At 44.1% G+C, this 21,966-nt stretch overlaps 3 protein-coding genes across 5 annotated transcripts; 1 reads left to right on the top strand and 2 right to left on the bottom strand.

Annotated features, from left to right (window-relative positions):
• Positions 1-462: 462 nt before the first annotated feature.
• On the bottom strand, positions 463-12,231 carry armc8 (armadillo repeat containing 8). 2 transcript variants are annotated; one of them, XM_086220155.1, is made up of 22 exons: positions 11,946-12,231; positions 10,608-10,684; positions 9,786-9,857; positions 9,381-9,523; positions 9,181-9,278; positions 7,485-7,577; positions 7,295-7,375; positions 7,108-7,183; positions 6,935-7,025; positions 6,799-6,859; positions 6,509-6,709; positions 5,939-6,034; positions 5,768-5,850; positions 5,262-5,343; positions 4,446-4,532; positions 4,268-4,360; positions 3,981-4,130; positions 3,320-3,415; positions 3,104-3,199; positions 2,927-2,999; positions 2,456-2,549; positions 463-2,368 (listed from the first exon to the last, which is right to left on the bottom strand). In XM_086220155.1, the coding sequence occupies exons 1-22, from the start codon at positions 11,988-11,990 to the stop codon at positions 2,335-2,337; spliced, it is 2,022 nt and encodes a 673-aa protein (XP_086076281.1). In that variant the 5' UTR covers positions 11,991-12,231; the 3' UTR covers positions 463-2,334. The 2 variants fall into 2 exon arrangements, with proteins under 2 accessions (XP_086076281.1, XP_086076282.1); XM_086220156.1 differs by lacking the exons at positions 3,981-4,130; positions 4,268-4,360; positions 4,446-4,532.
• Positions 12,232-12,498: 267 nt separating this feature from the next.
• Positions 12,499-17,133, top strand: dbr1 (debranching RNA lariats 1). The gene is made up of 9 exons (XM_086220150.1): positions 12,499-12,640; positions 13,386-13,600; positions 13,679-13,803; positions 13,891-13,971; positions 14,061-14,146; positions 14,235-14,459; positions 14,787-14,864; positions 14,955-15,100; positions 15,733-17,133. Exons 2-9 carry the CDS (start codon positions 13,404-13,406, stop codon positions 16,484-16,486), a joined length of 1,692 nt encoding a protein of 563 aa, XP_086076276.1. The 5' UTR covers positions 12,499-12,640; positions 13,386-13,403; the 3' UTR covers positions 16,487-17,133.
• Positions 17,134-18,210: 1,077 nt separating this feature from the next.
• rab5b (RAB5B, member RAS oncogene family) lies at positions 18,211-21,653 on the bottom strand. Of its 2 annotated transcripts, XM_086220152.1 has the most exons (7): positions 21,526-21,627; positions 20,919-20,991; positions 20,465-20,778; positions 20,229-20,380; positions 19,722-19,844; positions 18,995-19,088; positions 18,211-18,838 (listed from the first exon to the last, which is right to left on the bottom strand). In XM_086220152.1, exons 3-7 carry the CDS (start codon positions 20,628-20,630, stop codon positions 18,723-18,725), a joined length of 651 nt encoding a protein of 216 aa, XP_086076278.1. In that variant the 5' UTR covers positions 20,631-20,778; positions 20,919-20,991; positions 21,526-21,627; the 3' UTR covers positions 18,211-18,722. The 2 variants fall into 2 exon arrangements, with proteins under 2 accessions (XP_086076278.1, XP_086076279.1); XM_086220153.1 differs by lacking the exon at positions 20,919-20,991 and having other exon boundaries at positions 21,526-21,653.
• Positions 21,654-21,966: the final 313 nt, after the last annotated feature.

Genomic DNA, 21,966 nt, shown 5'->3' with positions numbered 1-21,966 from the left:
TTCAGAATCAATAAGACTCTTGTAGCCACTTGCTTTCACCATGAGACAAAGCTCCTGTTTGAACTCATTTTCCATGTTGTAGTTGTCGTGGTTATGATAAATACGCAGCAGGATGCAGGATTTTCTTGATTATTTTGCATCAAAAGCTAAAATTGAGACAAAGGTGCCCACCCCCCTTCATTAGATTTGATCTCCCAAATGTGGATTCGTACAAGATCCATTCAGACTCACCAATAAAAGCCCAATATTGCTGTTTGTTTGTTTGGCAGATTTTCAGGTCACAAAAAAAAAAGGTCTGTTCTGGGCCATTTATCAGTTTCTGTCAGTTTGGAATTCAAAATTTTCAGTGTAACATTTGCAATTTTGGATTATCACAATGTTCTATGTATTTAATCTGTGTATATATTTGTATATGTACAGTATATACACACACACACATATTGTTAGTGCAAGAGCTTTTGAAAACTTCTACTGAATATTTGTGATGATTTGGACACATTTACTAATTCAGAAATGTACTTGTAGAATATGAGTAAGTGTAATTATCTCTGGGTCGGTATTTTTAGGAGGAACAGATGCAAATACCTCGCTGATTTGAATGTTAATGACACAAAAGTGAGCTCAGTGACCAAGAATACCAACTCCAAGTGCGATGTGCTTATATTAGCCATGAGCCCTCTCCCCACTGAACACTTGAAGCAGCCCACACACCTCTGCTTTCATCCCTGAAGCTTTTAAGGTGAAACAACTTGAACAAGTGTGCAATCTTACCTCCGAGTACTGCAAGAATGGGAAAAAAAAAAACAAAAGACTCGACACAGAGGAAATCCTTCGTCAGGTCTGCATATATTTTCAGTGAACATTCATTCTATCAGAGCTTGAGTGAGGTTTGAAGTATCAGGGAACAACGATCCTGAAATATCCTGATTATACGAGAGTGATGAGACACCATGATGCACTTGATGCTGCTGCTGCGGATGCACTTAGTGTCTTACCCTCCAGGGGCCAGTCTCAAATGGTTCGTCCTCGATTCCTCACATCTACTCTGTCCTTTCTCGCTTCTAAAAACACATCGCAGGAAATAAACCCCGGAGCTTGGTAATTTCTTATATCCCTTTTGACAAACACAAGAAAAGGGAAGGGGGGGGGGGGCAGCACAGAATGCAGAAACATCCACATTGGAGTCCACGGAGGTGAGGATTCATGCCTCCTCTTGAATCTGGTGGTGTGTGCATTCACGCCTGTTAGTTAGCGGCCGGGCCGGCCAGAGTTAGCACGCTTGACTCTGAAACTACATTTCCCATTGGGATTATAATGACACTGGACAGAAGTGACAGGCTGCAGTGCACGCAGAATAAAACGTTGGCCAAAGCAAAAAAAAAAAATTCAGGGGCATTTTTCACCTCTTTCAATCAAGTTATCAAATCCCTACGTGCATCATCAACCTGAGGTGGATTCAACCTACTGTGCCAAGAGTTACGATTCAAAGAGGAAGAATGAAAACAAACAGAGGGTCAGGGGAAAATAAAAATCCAAAAATATATATTTATATGTTTCTATTTATATATATTTATATATTTACGAGGTATGTATCCACAAAAGAAAAAAAACACCCTAATTTCAAAATAGGCAGTCTGTTTTTCTAAATGTCCTTGCTTGAGATGCCTTAAGAAAACATGAATTCATATTAATAATAATAATAATAATAATAGCATTTCTTTAAAACAACTGCAGTCCAACAGCCTTGCTCGTGTCAAAGCTCGTAGTCCGGTTCTGAGACCAGAGTGTCCATGAGCACCGCTTCCAAGTCTCCTGGAAACAGGATGTGAACTTGTCAGGCTGCTGCACTCAAAAAAAAAACCAAACAATTATATATATACATATTATAGAGGGATATATATATATATATATATATATCTCTCTATGTATATGCAAATATATATCACGCATCTCACAAGTCCCAAAGAGAACAATTTCACTTCGTTGTTGGGGAAAAAAAAAAACTTCAGAGGTGAAACCTTCCAAACTGTTGATCACCCATCACCCGTGGTGTCAGAGTTTCTGAGGTTCCACGGTGACGTTCTGGAGTGAGCAAACCTGTCGAGGCTGGGTTGAGTTGGCGGTATTAAGCAGGCGGGTGCGAGGTGAAGGGAGGCCGGCCACAGTTCCAAAAAACCAAAAAAGAAGAAGAAGAAAAAAAAAACAAAAAGGTGTCTCTGTGCAACATAACGAGCCTTGATATTAAATGTAAGAAGAAACCAAGGAACCGATGGAAGGCGTCCTCCCGAGGATTGTTAGTTAGGCTGGCAGTAGGGCGGTCGCTCCCCTCTGTCGTCACGCCAGGTACTGCTGCATCGCCGTCTTCGCCCTGAGGGAGAGACACAATCTGTGCACCCTGCTCAGCATTTTGATACCTTCGTAATGAGGATGTTCGGATTCGGTTGTCCTGACCCACCTGTCACTGAGGTTAGGGTCAGAGGCCTGGGTGAGTTTGTGCAAAACGTCCACGAAACCCATCTCCCTCAGCTTGTCCTGACGGTCCTGAGAGCCTGAGGACAGATCAAAGCAGAGATAACCCTGATAGATGTCTGCACCGAGCCGGTCAGTCAGTAGCGTCTGGACTTGAATTCCTGCTAATTACATCAATGAGAATGAGATTAACGACGGGACAACCCAACAGCGCTTCCGGCCTGCGGCTTCACCAGCACCGAGGCCAGAAAACACAAAATTCTTCTTGAGCAGAAGACTGGAGAGGTGACCTCACTGACTCGCGAGTGAGGGCAACATTGTGCACCTAAAGGTAATGACTCTAAACCGCCATGATCTGTAGACGTGGCACAGCATTAGAGCTTCCAACACGTCAACAGAAATACCAAAACCTCCCCGTCGCGTTCTCCTCCTCCTACCCCAGTGGTGGCCCTCTTACCATCCTCCTCATTCCAGATAAGGTTCGAGATGCAGAAAGTAGCAGCAAGCTGCAGTTTCACATTCGAATGCCCCTGCAGGAGGAGAGAGCACATGTGAGCCGGACAACCCAAACTCAGGTCGCCTCGCTGCAGTTCCACACTACAATGACTCTGCATTAGAAGAGCAGCAACTGTACCATGTAGTATTTGATTTTCTGGAGCATGTCGTCATTGGTCATGATGAGTTCCTTGGCTGTGTTGCCGTCTGCGATGTTAGCGAGGATGCACAGCGTCTGACGGATAAGAAATAAGCCTCCTTAGCTGTTACAGCAACATTTTGCTCTCTGTCATGTGACGCTGCAGGGTGACTTATAGGTTGGAAGCCTTGTGTAGGAGGCAGAGGGCGAGCTCACCTGCTCTTTGACCTCTATACTGTGCTCTGCCTCCAGGATGAGGGTCACCGCCTGCATGATCTGCTTCCCGTGAGAGCTCATAGTCTGGTCAATGTGCTGATGACAGTAGAGTGCATGAGTCAGCGCACGCACGCACACACACACACACACACACACACACACACACGGTTGTACACATTAACACCTAGAGAGTCTAAATGATTGACAATGTTGGCACACAGGTGAAAAAGTCACAAGACTCAAAGACAGAACCTCCAGGATCAAAGTGACGACTGACACCACAGTCAGAGGTCATTTAGGGTTGTGATGTCACACGAGCCCTCTAACAACAAGCACTGCACCGGTCCTTTGAAACAGTAGAAGAGGTCCGACGCCCCTGTGATCAGTTTAGTTCCTGATCAATATTATTCCCGTTGATATTTGAAAAGCGCCTGGGAGGACGGTCTAGAAATCGATCCAAACTTTCTGATCCCTTGAGAAACTTCAGTCTTTCACATTTAGGATCATAACAGAGGAACTTTAAAGAAGAGAATGTTCCCAAAACACACAGCATCGTACGTGCTGCGAGAACCAGACGTCCGCACAGGAGCGACATCAGTGAGGGATTTACTGATACTTGAGTGTCTGTTAAGTAATTTGTGTGTGTGTGTGTGTCTCTCACTGGGCGTGTTGATAGCAGATTACGCAGTAAACCGAGGGTCTTCATCAGCACGTTGGTGTCGGGGTCTGATAGCAAGCGGAACAACTGTTCTGTACCCAGACACTGAACAATCTCCACCTTCACCTTCTGGTCTGCCTGAAACGCCATGTTCTGAACAAACACACACACACACACACACACACACGCACACACACACACACACACACACACACATCTTTCTATTAGAAAGGTTCAAGGTCTGGAATGTTTATCACATCTGCAGAGGCAACTGTTACTTCTCTTCTTACCATCAGGGCCCAGATCCCGTTGACCCTGAGTGCAGGACTCTCACTCTGGGTCAGACTGCATAGTAATTCAATTACCCCTGATTCCAGGATGGGCTGCAGACACGCAAAAGATAAATAGTAATGCTAGTGTAGAATCTACTTGTTGCATAAAGTTGTGTGTGAGTGTGAGTGTGTGTACCTCTTTGCTGGGAGAGAACTCCAGCAGTAGGTTGCATAGTGTAGACGAGGCCATGACAAGAACCTCGTCTGGTGCGTTCTGCAGCAGCTACATAAGACAGCAACACACCCCAGTTACTCTGTTGTCTTTCATTTCACTCCCCCTCGGAGGGCGACCCTGCACGGTGGTGGTCCGCCTCTGCATACCAACTACAGTCCTTCGAGTCCTGGTGGAGGCTTGTGGCAGATTTAAGGAAATCCCTTGGAGGCGTTCCACAGTTATGGCCTTTATGTGCTTTAACAGCCACTTTTGAACCTTGTTGGATCCAATTATGATGTGATGTCATTACTGCTACATGCCCCGCCCCTTGATTTAGTGCAGTGCTTGTTATTTGAGAAGCCATGTCCCACCCCTTCATCTAGTCTGCTTAAGGGGCGGGGCCATGGACTGTGTGACATCACAAAATATCAGATTTATCTCCAACTTTGACCTCAGGGTTGGAACCAGCTGATGCAACATTCAGGTTTCAGAACGACCCTTCAGAGCAATCACTGCCCTACTCGTGACAGCTAAACCAGCACCTTTAAGGCCACTTTTAAATAATAGAACGTCCACATGACGTCAAAGTTGCCCATGACAACAAATCCTTGTTTCCTTGAGCTGAGTTCTCCAACTGTCTTCACCATTCAGACCCCAGAGCACAACCAGATGACCGTGAGCTAACGTGAATACCCGTCTGTCTCTGGAAATGCCCTCAGCAGAAAGAGGAAAATCTAAAAACAAAAATACTCTACATTTTGGGGTTGAGCAGAGCTTAACATCTTCCTCCCAACTGACCTTCATGAGGGGTTTCCACACGGCGTGGTCGTGGAAGCTGGTCCTCAGCTGCTGCACCGATCGTGAAAGACTATGAAGACACCTGGACAAGAAAACACACACGGACACACAATTCAAATGGGAAATTAAATCCAAAAACGGTTTAATCCACGTCCGATTCCATCATGAGCAGTTTTTGGAAAACCTCAAATTTAAGAAAATACACAACTGGTTTTGAGCAGCGCTGCAGTCATATGTGAACCAGATATTTGTTCTTGATAAGAGGAGAGACACAAGCCACACACTAAAGAGGAACTGCGGGTAGAGACGCTGGTATATTTATAGCAGCTGTCACCATCCTGTGATCCAAGATCCCAGGATGCAAGATTCCCGATAGTGAGACACTGGACCACTGACAGAGATGAGCATGAATTCATCAACTAAAGACAGATAAATATATCTGGAGATATTTTGAGAATGTGGCATTAGCAGGAGCAGATGAGTCAGAGCAGAGGAAGTCTCACTACCTAACGGCTGCCAAGCGGACTTTAATGCTGGATTCTGACAGGCCGCTGACTATCCTGTCCATCATATTCTCCGTCTCGGTAATCTTGAAAAAGAAAAGAGAAAAACAAACAAACAGGCGTTTAAATTACCAAATGGAACGCATTCATATATGAGACACAAGCACAAGGCACCTTTTTGCGGATGTCCTCGTCGTTGGAGCCTAGCGAGGCGTAAAGTTTGAAAGCAGCTTGTCTCAGCTCGTGCGCATGCTTCAGGTCATGATCCAGCTGGACAGGACAGAGGGGGGAGACATGCCAGAACCTTTACAAGCTTCATCAAAGTACTTCTGTATACGTCAGACGCTCTGGATATTCTGCTCAAGTTTAGCATGTCACATTGTTCAGCGTCTGCATCCTTTAACATCTGCTGATACATATTTTCATGGCAGCAGGATTCAATATTTCAGAAAGTTATTTGATCTAAATGTCACAGCTGCTGGTTTACAACTATTACATTGCTCAACTTAAATTATTTGATTGAAATCAAAGTTTAACTGAAGATCAAACGCCTTCTTCTCACTCCCAAATAGAAGTGAAAAAGCTGAGAACCAGGAGGGATTATTGGGTCGCTTCAGCGGCTAAACGTGAGTCGGATACAAACACACCGTGGATTTAACGGCCTCGTAGGAAATCATTCTGGTTCTGAGTAGGACTGATGATACATCCCTCGGTCACATGTTAGAAGACCTGCCCCTCGCTCACCCTCTTGATGTCCGTGATAGCAGAGACGGAGCTGGGGTACTTGAAGTAGTCCGCCAGCATCGCTACCAGATGGTCAGTGGTGCTGGCAATTCTCTGCAGCTCCACGTCCAGCTCTATTAGGTAGGCCAGTGTCTCTGCTCCTTCCACCCGCTCTTCCAGCAGATGCTCTTTACTGCACATTCGGACGAGGCAGGGTAGTGTCTGGATGAGGGACCAGAAACCAGGAGAAACTTTACATCCAGAGCAGCCAGCCAGTGATATCGTCCTGGAAGAATAATATCAAGTCTCACCTTTAGGACTACGCAGCCATCATCCGTCCTGATGGCGCCTGCTCGGCACATGTAAGTTAGACTGAGGCAGAAGGAGAGAACATCCCGTCATAGAGAGCACGTCCAGATCAATGGGAGTGACTCTGGCCTCCCTTACCATTTGGCTGCAGTTAGCTGCATTTCAATGGGTTGATCCCTTTGCATCATTCTAACAAATACCTGAGATAGCAGCTCACCGTCCACCAGCACTGGACAAGAGAAACACATGGAAAGAAACCGATCAGATTAGGAGAGAAAAGAAATGAGACCAGACGAGAAGAGCCGACTCACCATTCACCAGTGTCGTGGAGACTTGCGTATTCTCATAAGCCAGGACTGAGAAACATTTTAACGCCTGCATCCGAACCTGTAGATAGGGAAACGTCCTCTATAGAGGTGTGTATACAGAATGTGGGGTGTGTATGCAGAGTGTGTGGTGTGTCATAGTGCTTCCACTTAGAGCCAAACAGCCATTCACCTTATAAGAGGGGGAGATGAGCAGAGGGGCAATGTTCTGGATGGCGCCGTGGTTGAAAAGAACCGTTTGGTGCTCTGGTGTCTGAGTAAAGATGCATTCAATCAACAATGACTCTTGCTCCTGCTAAGAGTTATGCACTCCACAGAGTGAGTGTGTGTGTGTGTGTGTGTGTGTGTGTGTGACCAAATACCTTACAACAGTGGGAAAAGATCTGTGTGATGTACTCCTGAGTCCTGTGTGAGCGGCTCAGTAAAGACATTAGATGAGGAATCACAGTGGGATCCTTCAAGGCAAAACAAACAAAAATGATCCTTAATTATGAGAATCATGAGGTTTTGATCAAGTCCATCCATCCATCCATCTTTGTCCAGTTAAGCGTCGGGTCAAGGGGGCAGCAGCCTAAGCACAAAAACCCAGACTTCCCTCTCCCATGCCACTGCGTCCAGCTCCTCACGGGGGATCCTGAGGCGGTCCCAGGCCAGTTGAGAGAGACAGTGTCTCCAGCGTGTCCCCAGGGAGGCGTGTAGGAGGCATCCTGACCAGAGGCCTGAGCCACCTCATCTGACTCCTCTCAATGTGAAGGAGCAGCAGCTCTACTCCGAGCTCCTCTGGGATGGCAGAGTTTCTCACCCTGTCTCCAAGAGAGAGCCCAGCCACCCTCCAGAGGAAACTCATTTCAGTCGCTTGTACCTGCGAATTTGTCCTTTCAATTATTACCAAATGACGATCAAAGGTGAGGATAGGAACGTAGATCAACCGGTAAATTGAAAGCTTTGCCTTTTGGCTCAGCTCCCTCTTCACCACAACGGACCGATGCAGAGTCCACATCACTGTAGACGCCGCACCAATCTGCCTGTCGATCTCACGTTCCATCTTTCCCTCACTCATGAACAAGACCCCAAGGTACTTGAACTTCTCCACCTGGGCCAGGATTTCAACCCTGACCCAGAGATGGCACTCCACCCTTTTCCAGGCGAGAACCATGGACCCGGACTTGAAGGTGCAGATTCCTATCTCGGCTGCAAACTGATCCAGCGAGAGCTGAAGGTGACTGCCTGATGAAGCCAGCAGGACCCCATCGTCCACAAAAAGCAGACATCAATCCTGCAGCCACCAAACCGAATCCCCTCAACACCCTGGCTGCGCCTAGACATTCTGTCCATAAAAGTTATGAACAGAATCGATGACAAAGGGCAGCCTTGGCAGAGTCCAACCCTCAGTCCCCCGAGAGACACGGTTGAATGCCTTCTGCAGGCTCCAAACTCCTATGCACCCTCATGGACCCTGCTGAGCGCGTAGAGCTGGTGCACAGTTCTACGACCAGGACAAAAAGCACACTGCTCCTCCTGGATCTGAGGTTCAACTATCCGATGCACCCTCCTCTCCAGAACCCCCGAATAGACCTTACCAGGGAGCCAGAGGAGTGTGACCCTCCAGTCCCCCTTCTTAATAAGGGTAACCACCACCCCTGTCTGCCAATCCAGAGAGACCGCAGCATCCAAGTCAAAGTCAACATAGTAAATTACAGATGCAGGGTTTTTTTTCTACGTATGGCAATTAAGGTCTTTAGCAGAACATGTGTAACACTGGGATTCCATGGCAGCTTTGTTCCTTCCTCTACATGCTGTCGACCCCCACCAGGAGGGTTTTACAGTGCTGTAGGCAGCTGGATTTGCTAGATCACATGAGAATCAATGCCGTGGCAGAAGCGAACAACAAACAAGCATGGACTTGCTTTTAATTTGGCCATTTTTCCTTCTAAAACCTTGTGATTATGCAGCTTGATGTGACTTTGAACAAGCACTGAGGCACTTGTGAACTCTGGGTGGAACCGTGTGGATGGTCTCCAGCTGAACCTGATAGAATCTGCTGGTGAGACAACTTACAGTATAAAGCAGCTGCACAGGGGTGACTGGACTAATGAAAACCGTTCGGAGACATCGAAGACAAGCTTCAATGAAAATCAGGTCCGGACACAGGAGACCTGCAAATACACACACGCGTTCTCATTATGTCTCTTGTGGGTTTTAAAGATGAAGCTCTCTGCAGTCGTCCGTTTTACACCTAAGTGCACATGTGTCCCAACCTTGAAGAAGGGCAGGGATGATGTGACAGTCCACCAGGGACTTGATGTTGTTCTCAGTGCCCATGGCGAGGCTGCCCAGCACCACAGCACACTCCGTCCGTAGCTCCAGACTGGAGGAACTCTGTTGAAGCAGGTATAATAACCTGGAAACAAAAAATGTACATATATTAAAGCAATTTTGCTGAGCCAAGAATTAGGAAAGAACGGGTAATGTTTACACACTCTTTATAGATGTAACATTATCTATGTTTATGTCACACTTGTACTTATTCATTGTATTAAATCTGTCTTTTGTAAAACTAATGTTTCATCCATCTCACAAGTGTCTATGAATAATATTTTGGGGAAAAAAACAGGGAAGAGCAAGATAATTACAGCGTAACAAGGAAGGGTGTGCAGACGTACCTTGGCACAGCTCCAAGGACGATCAGATTGGCCTTCTGCTTATTGTTTCCTATGACTGCATTCTTCATGTCACTGTGAACACACACACACACGTACGTAAAAACCCAACGGATCAATGTCATCCAATCACAATGCTTCCACTGAGTACACGTCACTCAACAAGTGAAGGGAATCAAATTCGGCACCGTGGAACTTCAACGTAGTGACACTTGTTTTGCATGCGGCCTTTCACACTGCTCCTCTGAAAGTGAACCTGATAATATCAAATAGCAGGTGAGTGAGGCTGGTGGAAAAGTACAGCTGTAGCAGGCAGTCAAGTCGGGCAGGTGCTAGGCTGCTGGAAGGGTGCAAGCCGTAACCAGAGCTAGTCACTTCAGAGTTTAAAAATAAAGATGGAAATAGTCACTGCAGCACGGGGAGAGGTGAGCTAGCATCGGGGGGGGGGGGGGGGGTTGAAAGAGATATCAAGTCACGTGAACAGTGAAATAGATTTTGAAATAGACTGTCACATGAAGGCCTGTGCATGTAAACACAGACGTCTTGCTCCAGTTAAAAAAAAACAAAAAAAAACAATCAGTTTTGTACAGAATATATGAGCATGAACCTCAAAAATAAACGCTCTGTTCTTAATAACTTTAGTCAAATGCCATGACGAACTTCTGAGAAGAGACTTTCAATTAATGCTTTTTAGCAGCGAACCTTCATCGGTGCTGATAAGAATACAAGTAGAAAAATCAGCATCAGCTGACTATGCTGTCACACACGGGCTAGTCAGTTATCACAGTCATACAATGTGACGCTCCAGCAAGATGGACTTCTTACATGACTCCCTGCAGGACTTTCTGTGGGTCGGGGTCGAACAATCTATCCACATAATGGCGACTCGTGGCAGTGACTTCCTGTAGGTGACAAGAAATAAAACAACAGACGGCAAAATTTATGATTTCACCTCACTGCTTAGAGATACCTAACTGTAAAATACCTGAGATACCTCAGTACCAAAGTATTTCCATAAATACAGCACACAAATAACAGAAACAAACATACTGTATAGATTATTGATATCAGCAGACCAATTTTTGCATTTTACAATCAATATCATGCAATGAATAATGTTTCAGCATAGAGCAACCATATGAAAGCATAAAAAATCTACACGTTACAAAAAAGGCTGATAAAATTCTATTTTAAGTCACTGGCTTTTCACTGGTATCTTCACAACCATCAATCAATCACTGTAACTGAGAAAAATGCTGATCCATTCACACTCATCATCATGCACCCCGACACATTGACACATTCAGAATCATCCATGGCAGGCAACCAGTGGCTGATTGTGACACTATAAAACTTTGTTTATATCGCCGGCAGCTTTGACCAGAACTTACCAGAGGAGCAACACACACTATTACTGTTGGTTTCCAGTGCTGCAATCTACACAAGGGCTCTCTGAACAGCGGACACATCACGTTACCTTTACATATTTTTGGAAGCAAAGTTTTAGATGGAGTAATTATGAAGTGGTTTCAATGTGTAGAAATGAAGTTTTTTGAAAAACAAAGTAGATTATTTAAAAAAAATGAAGTTGGCTAAAGGGGCACCTACGTGCTTGCTACATCAAGTTTGCTATCATAGCTAGTCGGCTGTAGCATAAATGGCCAAATTACAGTAAAATTGTTGTAATATAACGGATATTGCCACCATGTATGTTTCATTATGCGTTAACCGTTCTAAATGAGTGATTGAGAACTTTCAAAACGCAGAGAGGAGACAGTTTCTCACTCGTAGCAGTTACATGCTAACTCATTCCGGGTGACACTGACAGCTACATAGTTCGCTTGGTTTGCTTTCTTAAATACGCCGGCGGGGCGAGCGGACACAACCCTATCATGCTCCATTCGAAGCATTCAGGACGTTCCCGCCTGTCTACCTGAGCTCGATACACAATTTCTTCTCACCAAGCTCTACGTAGGAGGACCGCTACAGTGCTACATGTTGCAAAGCCATTAACTTAGCTTACATGCTAACAGAAGACATACACCCGCCATAGTTGGACAACTCCTAGCTTTGCGTTTGATTAAATGCTATTAGCCACTTATTGCAGCAATGGACGCAGTGCGATGTAACAATGCAATTTAAAACTAAAAGAGTTACACTCACAGACAGCACACTGATACGGAGAGGGGCCTCCAACAAGCACGCCATCTCTCTTCCCCCGATTGAGCGCCCCAATCGGCGCAGCACTTTGCAGACACTCCTCCCCCCAGAGCAATTGTGAGCAGCTTTTAAAAAGTAATTGCAGATAAATTAAGCAAATCCTTGGTGGCGCGATGACAAAAATAAGTAACTATATTCTTTTGGGTGTTCAGTTGTAATTATTAGCAATGTGTATACAACAAAAACAACACCGCTAACTTAGCGAGCTGTCTGACACACAGTGGATTTGTCAATTAAGTAAATTTTGTTTTTAAATGTGACGTAGGTGCTTCCTTATTAGTCAGATTCGTCACTAAAATTTGAACTATACAAATAAAGATTAAAAAAAAAAATTTACCATATCACATATAAAATGTGGCATATATGTAAACATAAACTGCGTACACGTACTGAAGTATTTATATTTAACAAAAATATGTCACACAAATATTTCGTCGAATCTACTGCCAGTGACCAAATTGGTAAACTTTCGCTTGGAGCACACTGCGCAGACGCAGTTTGTCATAGACGTCGGGTGGGAAAATTCATTCGGCTGGCTTTGCTATTTTGTAGCAGAAACATGCCTTTTTAGTAAGAGTTCGAAACTTTAAGGCGGCCGAGACTTGACCGGCTCACACTTAGGCTACTCCTTCATCACAGTAAGTGGTCAATGTTGGCTTATTTTTGGGTTGAGCTTGTGAACGTATTGTCGTTCCTCCTGTTTGCTTTTGGGTCGGGTTCGTCAACATGCTGTTATTGTACAGCACCATGGCCACTGCATGCCGTTGCAGCTAATTTGAACCGCTTAGTCGCCCAAACCCTTTTGCGCCTGGATTAACAAAACTGTGAAGAAGCTCGTACGAATGTATTTCATTATAACAGTAATATCTGTGGATTCAAAGCGAAGCGGCGGGTCTTAAACGGGTTAGGTCTTTAAGTCTTCCCCGAATCTCATTTATGCATTTATTTCTGCATATAAGAAACATGACTGTTGAATTAAAATGGTCTACGACTGCACGGAAATCCACAATTTGAGGATATTTATTTGTATAAATCCAGTAACTGTTAGTTAACTCCCTGTATGTTGGAGAATAATGTTGATATTGGCTTATGTAGAAGGGAACTTCGTAGCGTTCTTTTATCCAAGTTTTGTCGTCATACAAAACGCACATGCTGATGTATGGTTATTGAAGGCATTGATAACACATAATTAATATATGATAGGCTCACATCCCCTTTTAAGAAATTTCCATTGTTAGCAAATGAAGATAGAATCCATACCTGTGTTAAAACTGATTCAGATATTCAGTGGAGGCTGAGATGAGACTGTGTTCTAAACTAGCCAAATCAATCTGGAATGTTGTCGGAAGTCAGATATACTTAAAACTTCTTGGGGATGTGCAGTTCACCTGTCTTCAAAGGATGAAGATTGCAGTAGAAGGCTGTTGTCATGGTGAACTGGACAAGATCTACGAGACCATCGGGTATGTGGAGAAGAAAGAAGGGCTGAAAGTGGACTTGCTGCTCTGCTGTGGCGACTTCCAAGCCGTGCGAAATGAAGGGGACCTGAAGTGCATGGCTGTACCCGCCAAGTACAGGACAATGCAGACCTTTTACAAGTCAGTGATTCTTTGTTTTGCATGCTTAACATATGAAAGAGACTATTCAAAACATTTATATTACTGTCTGGTTTGCAGGTACTATTCTGGAGAGAAAAAGGCTCCCATCCTTACTATCTTTATTGGGGGGAACCACGAGGCTTCCAATCACCTGCAGGAGCTGCCATACGGGGGCTGGGTAGCACCCAATATTTATTATCTTGGTAGGAACCAGTTGATAAGGGCTTTTATTGTTTTGGGTGCCTGCTTATTTGCTGGTTCTCAGGCTTGACGTGACTGTGTGTCTGTAGGTTATGCTGGAGTTGTTCGCTACAGAGGCATTAGGATTGGTGGCTTATCTGGAATCTTCAAATCGCGTGACTACAGAAGGGGTGAGGGCTTTTGTTTTTTTTTCTTGTTGCTTTGACTGTCTGTTCTGTAAGCCGTGCTGTGTACTTACTTGAAATCTGTGCTCTTTGAGGTCACCATGAATTCCCGCCATACAACCCTGATACATTGCGAAGCGTCTATCACATCCGAAATATTGAGGTGTTCAAGCTTAAACAGGTAGAGATCCGAGGCATGAACCTGTTCGTTCTGTTACAGTATGGTCAGACGTGTGCTAATGGAGTCAAAACTGTTTATTTTCACTTAGATCCAGATGCCCATGGACATTTTCATGAGCCACGACTGGCCTCGGGGGATCTACCACCACGGAAGTACAGAGGAGTTGTTGCGAAAGAAGAGGTTTCTGCGCCAGGAGGTGGAGTCCAACACTCTGGGAAGTCCCCCTGCAGCAGAGCTCCTCGACCACCTCCAGCCCACCTACTGGTTCTCCGCACATCTTCATGTGAAATTTGCTGCTCTCATGAATCATCCGGTGAGAGCTACGCTTATTCTGCTGCTATAAGTGTTGAAGCTCGCATGAGTATTACCCCCTTACAGCGATTAGATCATGTTTTTATGGACTTAGATCAGTCTTTTTTGGTTCATATTGATTAACTTAAATATATGAATTTCTTGTGTCAAACCACTTAGCACGTCATTTATTTTGGTTAAATGTACACTGGCAAATTTTGATGTGGATGTCTGTTTATTTGTCATTTGTAAACAGAAAAATGTTTATGAACATTTACCTTAGTCATGGACACATCTTTGTAGAAATGTCAGTATGTTACATCAACTCATTGAGTTCTTTAATCTGTAGCCCAAAGGGAACGCAGCCCCACGTGTTACTAAATTCCTTTCCCTGGATAAATGTCTGCCCTACAGGGAATTCTTACAGGTGAGAGAACATTCTGTTGTGTATGAAGGCCTCAGGAGTGTAGCGCTGACGGGTTCCAAGGTTCTGAGTAAGGACTCTTTTCTATTGTAGATCGTGGATGTTCCTGAGAGACCCGGTTCGTCTGAGGGACTGGAGTACGATCCAGAATGGCTGGCTATTCTGAAGGCCACCAACAGTCTCCAGAGGACTACTGCTCACCCCTGGAATCCCCCTGAGAATAACGGCTTGCATGAACGGTACACAGAGAATCACTGTGTCAGTCACACTAGCTAGCTCGTAGCAAGTTTTGACAAAGATTTGGATCATAAAATGTGGCAGGTCTTTTGGGTTAATTAAGTGAATAATTGTAAAGATGTACAACGAATATGAATATATGAACAAGTTTCCCCAACAGAATACGGTCTTACAAGGCACACGATGGGCGTACAGAAAAATCAACTAGCCAGAGCATTTTTCTACTATAGCAGAACAGTAATGGCTGAGCCCAACACCTCTCCTGTGCTGACAACACTGTGGAGGGACGTCTGGCTATGGGAGGCTATGCATTGTGCAGTATGGATGACGCAGTGATTCAGCTCTAAACTGATTTAAAAAACAGGCTGGTTCTGTAGACCCAACCAAGTTCCAGAAACTCTTGAAGGAAAGCGGTTCCTAGAACCAGCACCTATTTGATGAAAAACTGCATTAGTCGCACATCATCCCACTTGAAGATATTTATAATTATTTCATTCTTTTGTCATTGGAATTATAAACTATTCCAGTTTTGATTGATTATTTTCATCATCAACCAAAAGACTGCAGCATTTCATTAGTGGGGTCAAAGTATGGCTCCATGTGCTCTAGTAAATTGTGGACTGTCTCTCATCAGGTGGGATTTCAGAGTTTCAGAAGACGCTATGATGCAGGTGGTGGAGGATCTCAGTGGTGAACTCGCTGTTCCAGACAACTTTAGTCGGACTGTACCGCCCTTTGACCCCAGCAAGCTCCAACCCCACACCCCCCCGAGCTATAACAGTAACCCCCAGACAACGGAGCTCTGTGCCACGTTTGGTCTCACAGACATCTACGCCCAGGTTGGGCAGTTAGCTGATGAGTCTAGGAGAGTTCAGGGCAGCCTTGGAGGGGAGGAGGAAGACGACGAAGATGCACGTAGCTTAGGAAGTGTTGACGAACCCAGCGAGTACCCCACAGATAGTTCAGGGTTATCGAATTCATTTAATCCCGATGAAATCACGATAGAGGATGAGTGGGAGGAAGAGGAGGGTAAGGAAGACGCTGATTCAAAGTTGACGGTGAGGAGAGGAGACGATTTAGCGGCTGGTGATTTTGTCAGCCCCAGCCGTCTGGTCCTTCCTGAGCCCAAATCTGACCCCTCCCCCACTCGCACCATCAACCCGATGATCCTGCCACCTGTGTCCCACTCCACCCCTGCAGCACCTCGCTCCCTCTCTGCAGCCGACAAGGGAGGAATGTGTGGGGATGGGGACTCTGGAGCTGTACGTATCCTCAAACGCACCAGCGATGAGTCTGGCGATAGCGACAGCAAGAGCACGACTCCCAGGATCAAACGCAGGAACCAGGTCATGTATGCAACTGTGGACGATGAGGAGTGTGGAGAGTAGCAGCCAGGGAGCATCCGGTTTCTTTTATTTTGATTTATAAACGTGGGTGTTTATGTTTTTAAGGCCTGCTTTTTTTATACAAACATAAGTTTAAAAAAAATCTAAATTATGGCTTTGAGAAACAGATGGAGTATAGTCACTGTGTTCAGTTTCTACAAAAAAGGCAGTCAGCCAAAAAAAATCTTTGTTTAATGTATGGTCACATTTTTATATATTTTAATCAGCTAAGTTTTAGAAAAAAAGATGAGTTGATTTTTTTTTTTTTTTTTTTTTGTAAATATACATCTAGACAGTAAAGATGATTTGAGGCTGGAAAATTAAATTTTCCTTTTTAGAAAATGAACTGTCACTCTATTTTATAAATATTTGGTAAACTAAAGGAAGCAATGATGTGTGGCTGTTGGATGTCTTCATTTGTTTTTTTTCTTCCACAGACCAGAGTGTACTTGTGCTCACAAGAGTGAATCTTTTTATTGGAAAGAGCGAGTTGATGAGTGTCAATATCCCAGCGAAGAACCAAAAAAAACAAAAAGGTTGTAATATGAATACTGACCGAAAACATTCATCTTCAAACGTTTTTAATGAGAATCAGAAAGTCTAATTCTGAAAATAAAGCAGAGCAAAGATCTTTCTCAACACAAGTATTTGTTGAAATCAAACTTTGTTTATAACAGAGTCCTTGGAACAATTCCATTCAGGTTCACAAGTGTGCTGTGATAAACTTAAAATACACTTTCATTAAAATTAGGACAATACCGTCATATATATTTAACATACAGTGAATTTGACAAGATCTCTCTACAGCCATACAAAGAGCCAATACGATAGAGCCTAATGACAGGGTGTTATTTGTAGAAACTACAAGCCAGTGGAGATTGTTTTCCTGCACTTTGCCTACAATGTACACACTTGAGTCACACACACACACAAAAAAAACTGGAAATAGGCACTTCTGTTTTTTTTTTTTTTTCTTGTTTTTTCCTCTTTTCTTATTTTCATTGGGCAAACTTTGGACCGCAACCAAGCACACGACTGTGTTTCGAGATATTTAGTTAAATGAATCCATGAAAACATTAAACACTTAAAATTTAAGTTTCACAAACAATCTTCAGGAGAGGGGAACACATGAGGGACACAAAACACAAAGTGGGCTCTGCTCTGCTACAAGCGTGAATGTTTCTCATATTTTCTTGTGTACTCTTATCTATAAAATTGAAGTGGGCCTTTAATCGTTCTTCTGGACACCGGTAACCAACTTCATTTATTTTTTCTCTCAGGCACAACCGTATAAGATTTAATGCTACTTCCTGTTGGTTGTAGAGATGTATAATTGGTGTAAACCGATTTCTTACGTGCATGTACAGCAATAATTTTACATCATGTGAGTACATATATTTCTTTTATTGCACTCAATACTCACTGCAACCCAAAATGTTGAAGGGACACTGCACTACAGCAAGCAAGTCTACTGCAGGAGAACTGATGCAAAATGGACATTGTTGGGAGATTGTAGTTCAATTGTCTATTTTAGTTTCTACCTTGACAAGTAGGAGGAGGAGAAATGTGACTGCAGGTCACCAGGCATTCCATACACACAGTTTTTGTCATTTCAGGTTAGCTGTGCCATTAGCGGATATGGGCTTTGCAGTATGTAAGATTATTCACAGCTGGATTTATAGATTCAGGATTAAGACCAGGTTCAAGCTCAAAGATGGGGAAAAAAAGCAGGTGCAACCTAACATTTGGCTTTATTTATTTTAAATCCTTCCCCTTTTTTTTCTCCCTTCCTCTCTTGGCTGCTCACCAACATGTGCTGCTCACTTTGTACAATTTATGCAAACAGGTCTCAGAAATGATGCAAGGCAGAATAACTTCAAAAAGAAAATTCACAATTAGTGCTAAATACTACAAAAGAACTGCCGCTGCTGTCCTCCACATTCTTTATTTTTATTCTCCCCTACACCTTCACCTTGTAAAATCCAAATGCTTCATCTCAGTTCCAGAGTTGTGGATCCTCGTGACTTCCTCCTCCATCTCTGTATTTCTGTCTCTGAATTTCCGTCCAATTGACCAGGAGGATGAATGGAGAGTGTGTAGTTGGGGGCTGGGAGGTGGTTGTGAGTGGATACTGTGCTTCCCCACATCAGGACCACCCTTTTGCGTGATTGAAGGAGACAGTATGGTTGAAGGGTTGTGGTGGTATGGATGGAGGAATACGGTGGAGGTTGTGGAGGGTCTAGTTCCCACCACAGCATGCTCGGGTAGAGTGGGCATCTGGGTCCTGGAGGTTGACTCCCCGATGTCGTGCCGCATGTGTCGGGTTTTGGGTGTCTGTTTTTGGCATCTTTTTTGCTGCAAAAGAAGTATTTATCAAAGTTAATATTCAAAACTGTATCCTGAGATGTCTTAGTAATCCTTTGCAAGATCCTTCGATATGGAGTCACACCAAATATAAAACTTTTTCAAGTTTCTGTTTTGATTATAAATGGAGGAGGGGCCTCTACTCACCAATAGCCAGGAAAAGCTCATTGACATTCATGGCTGTCTTGGCAGATGTTTCCATAAAGAGCAACCCAGTGTCCTCAGCATACGTCTGGGCCTCCTTTACAAAACACACACACACACGAACACACAAAAAAAACATTTTATAGAATGGCACAGAAACAAGTCCTTAAGACTGTAAAAGAAGTTAGCGTTCATCTCAGTGTGAGTTGATTTTGAATGGGTGTTCCAGTTGGATGCCTGAAATAAGGTCAACGGTGAATACAGCTACAAGATTTCCAACTCTTTGCTCTGGTGAATAAAACACATGAGCCAATACCGAATTTGTGAATTGTGAGGCATTTATACGTATTAAAACAAGGACATCAAGGACATTAAACATCATTGTCCGAAACAGACAGAAACAGGGCAAAGCTAGTAGTGGCCATGAAGTTTAGTCTGCGGTGTAGTTTGTTCATAGCGTAATGTTAGTTTTCTACTAACAATGCAATTTAGGCCCAAAAAAGCATAAAAGTAGGGTTCATTTGTGAATATCATCTCGAGTCTGAAACTTTTGTCCGCCACAGCTTTTTTCCCCCAAAATCCAATATAATAAAAAATAAAAATAAAAAAAACTACTTAATACACTCAAAATGCCATGACTGCTAATTATAAGCTACCATTAGCACTGGTTGCCGTTCAAGTTGCAAAATGGTCATCAGTTCAGGCCCTGACCCTCCCACCAGGGCGTTACCTCATACTCGACTAGTCTCTTCTCTGCAAGGTCAGCCTTGTTCCCAGCCAGAGCAATAACAATGTTAGGACTGGCCTGCCTCTGCAGCTCCTTTACCCAGGCCTTGGCTCGCTCAAAAGTCTCCTGTACAAACAAACAGCAGCAGCAAGCTAAGACAATCTTAACGCACATGTAAATACCAGACTAAAATGACTGTGGATGCTGTGCTTGAATAATATGTTTAAATATAGGAGTTTATCAGCTTAAGGACAAACTTTCCACTCCCAAGAGCAAAATACTAAGATCAGAGGTTGGTGAAATACACACAGGCTTGGGCTTTTACGCTGCTGTCATATTTTTATAATTAGATCATTTGGGAAATCAGTTATGTTAGTTAAGAAAAGCCATGTATTCATTCTTTAAGTGAAAGAAGATGACATGAGTGTCCCAGAAGAACCAATATTCACACCAGAAGAGTGCTGACATTACCCAGGTCTATAAATCTTGAATACACTGGTTATATCTTACCGGCTTGGTGATGTCAAAGACCACGATAGCAGCTTGAGCCCCACGGTAGTACATGGGAGCCAGACTATGGTATCGCTCCTGTCCAGCAGTGTCCCAGATCTCAAACTTCACAGTGGTATCGTCTAAACACACCGACTGGGCCAAGAATGCCGCTGGGATACAAAAAGAAACAAGTTAGTAGATTCACGCTACCTCATTTGCCTCTTCATGCTCCTTTTTTGCTTCTTAGTCCTCACCTCCAATGGTTGTCTCCTGAAATTCATCAAACTGTCCCTTGACGAATCGCAGCACCAGGCTGGACTTTCCCACAGCCATGTCACCCAGCAGCACCAACTTGAACTGGCAGATCTTGGTCTGTGGTAGAGTGCCGTTAGAGCGGCCGCCACTCCCTCTGGAGCTCATACCGACCTGTGTAGGAGACAGCAGGGGGGCTGGGCCTCTGCCCTGGTGTGAAGACAGGTGCTTCTGGGAGATCACACACTTGTGCTGCCTCTGGTTGTGTCGTCAAGCTTTGCCGATGCTGTCTTGACCACTTCTCTCCTTGTTTCGTCTGTGTGAGGAAATAATGACAAGTTTGGATGAAAATTATATTCTGCCCGTATAGACTTTTTAATAATGGTTAAATACCTGATGTGGAATAATCATACAAACACTGCATGGCTTCACACTGCTGCATTGCATTACACTTACCAGGTCTCAATGTGTGTGTTTGCCTTTCTTTCTTTCTCAGGGCAAAAACCCTCTTCCAGCAGATCAATATTGTCTGAAGGTAATAATTTGACAAGGGGGGGGGGGTAGAAAACCTTGTCATGACATCAAGAACAAGCAAGTAAAATGCTTTACATTAAATTACCACGAATGTTTCAGTGAGTTTCCTTGTGTATGGAAGCATCGTCCACATCCCAGTAGGGTTTCGGTTATAAACTGGCGTTTGCTGCGTTTAAAATTGCGGTGTTCTCCGTCATAGACATCAATTCAGAGTACCCATCACTGCAGTAACTCAGACACTTGAAATATACTCGAACCTCGGCCTCATGTTCTGAGGAGACTGCACAGAGGGCCATTGAATTCCCGTATGATGTCACTTTTAAAGTCCCTGCAGCAGAATTGTTATCAGATCATGAGCCCTTATCATGCGTTTGATGTGCTAACGGGACACCGCTCCGACGACTCGGGTCGGACGAGACAAACCCCCAATAAAAGCTGATTTTTTTCGACGCCCGACACAAAACACACATTCTACCTGTTCACCCCCAATGTTATACGACTGCTGGAAGACAAGCACACAACTATTTACCGTTTATGATGTCGTTTCAGGAGCACGGGTATCGTAGCCTTCGCTTGACTGTTGACAATTCGGCTACATCAGCTGGTGGCAACAGAAAATGTTAACACTTCCTGTAAAGGAGCGCATGCGCATTGAGTGCCGCATTGTCAACCCAGCCAAAGAGCTGTCCGAGCCATCTGAGCTGCATTAACAAGCGGTGCCTTCAGTAACTGCTCGCATCCTCAGCGTTAATTACGTTTATTTTAAAATTCCTATCATCATGTGTCATCATTATCATATATTATATCGTCTATATTCAGCATAAATTCCCCCCTCAACCCAGGTAATACCCTTGTTCCCCTGACAATGTTGACATCAAGCTTACCTGTCAGTCACACTTGGCTTGGTAGGGGAGGATGGGGGTGGTTGTGACACTCAGTCGCACCAAACACGAACAAGAGCCCGTGCTCA

The sequence above is a fragment of the Aulostomus chinensis genome, chromosome 12 (genome assembly GCF_037954235.1).
Source record: "Aulostomus chinensis isolate RoL2024-O1b breed Wild chromosome 12, RoL_Achi_v1.0, whole genome shotgun sequence".
Classification (NCBI taxonomy): domain Eukaryota; kingdom Metazoa; phylum Chordata; class Actinopteri; order Syngnathiformes; family Aulostomidae; genus Aulostomus; species Aulostomus chinensis.
This window is presented reverse-complemented; position numbering and strand designations above follow the sequence as displayed.

What these genes read in the sequence shown, in the direction of transcription:
- armc8 (XM_086220155.1), bottom strand. Translation starts at nt 11,990, where the DNA reads ATGGCGTGCTTGTTGGAGGCCCCTCTCCGTATCAGTGTGCTGTCT. An exon ending in CTATCACGGACATCAAGAGG is followed by an intron (nt 6,035 to 6,508) that starts GTGAGCGAGGGG and finishes TGTCCTGTCCAG; the next exon opens with CTGGATCATGACCTGAAGCA. An exon ending in GTCCGCTTGGCAGCCGTTAG is followed by an intron (nt 5,344 to 5,767) that starts GTAGTGAGACTT and finishes TTTCTTGTCCAG; the next exon opens with GTGTCTTCATAGTCTTTCAC.
- dbr1 (XM_086220150.1), top strand. Translation starts at nt 13,404, where the DNA reads ATGAAGATTGCAGTAGAAGGCTGTTGTCATGGTGAACTGGACAAGATC. An exon ending in ACAATGCAGACCTTTTACAA is followed by an intron (nt 13,601 to 13,678) that starts GTCAGTGATTCT and finishes TCTGGTTTGCAG; the next exon opens with GTACTATTCTGGAGAGAAAA. An exon ending in CTGCTCTCATGAATCATCCG is followed by an intron (nt 14,460 to 14,786) that starts GTGAGAGCTACG and finishes TTTAATCTGTAG; the next exon opens with CCCAAAGGGAACGCAGCCCC.
- rab5b (XM_086220153.1), bottom strand. Translation starts at nt 20,630, where the DNA reads ATGAGCTCCAGAGGGAGTGGCGGCCGCTCTAACGGCACTCTACCACAG. An exon ending in TCTTTGACATCACCAAGCCG is followed by an intron (nt 19,845 to 20,228) that starts GTAAGATATAAC and finishes TTGTTTGTACAG; the next exon opens with GAGACTTTTGAGCGAGCCAA. An exon ending in TGAGCTTTTCCTGGCTATTG is followed by an intron (nt 18,839 to 18,994) that starts GTGAGTAGAGGC and finishes CTTCTTTTGCAG; the next exon opens with CAAAAAAGATGCCAAAAACA.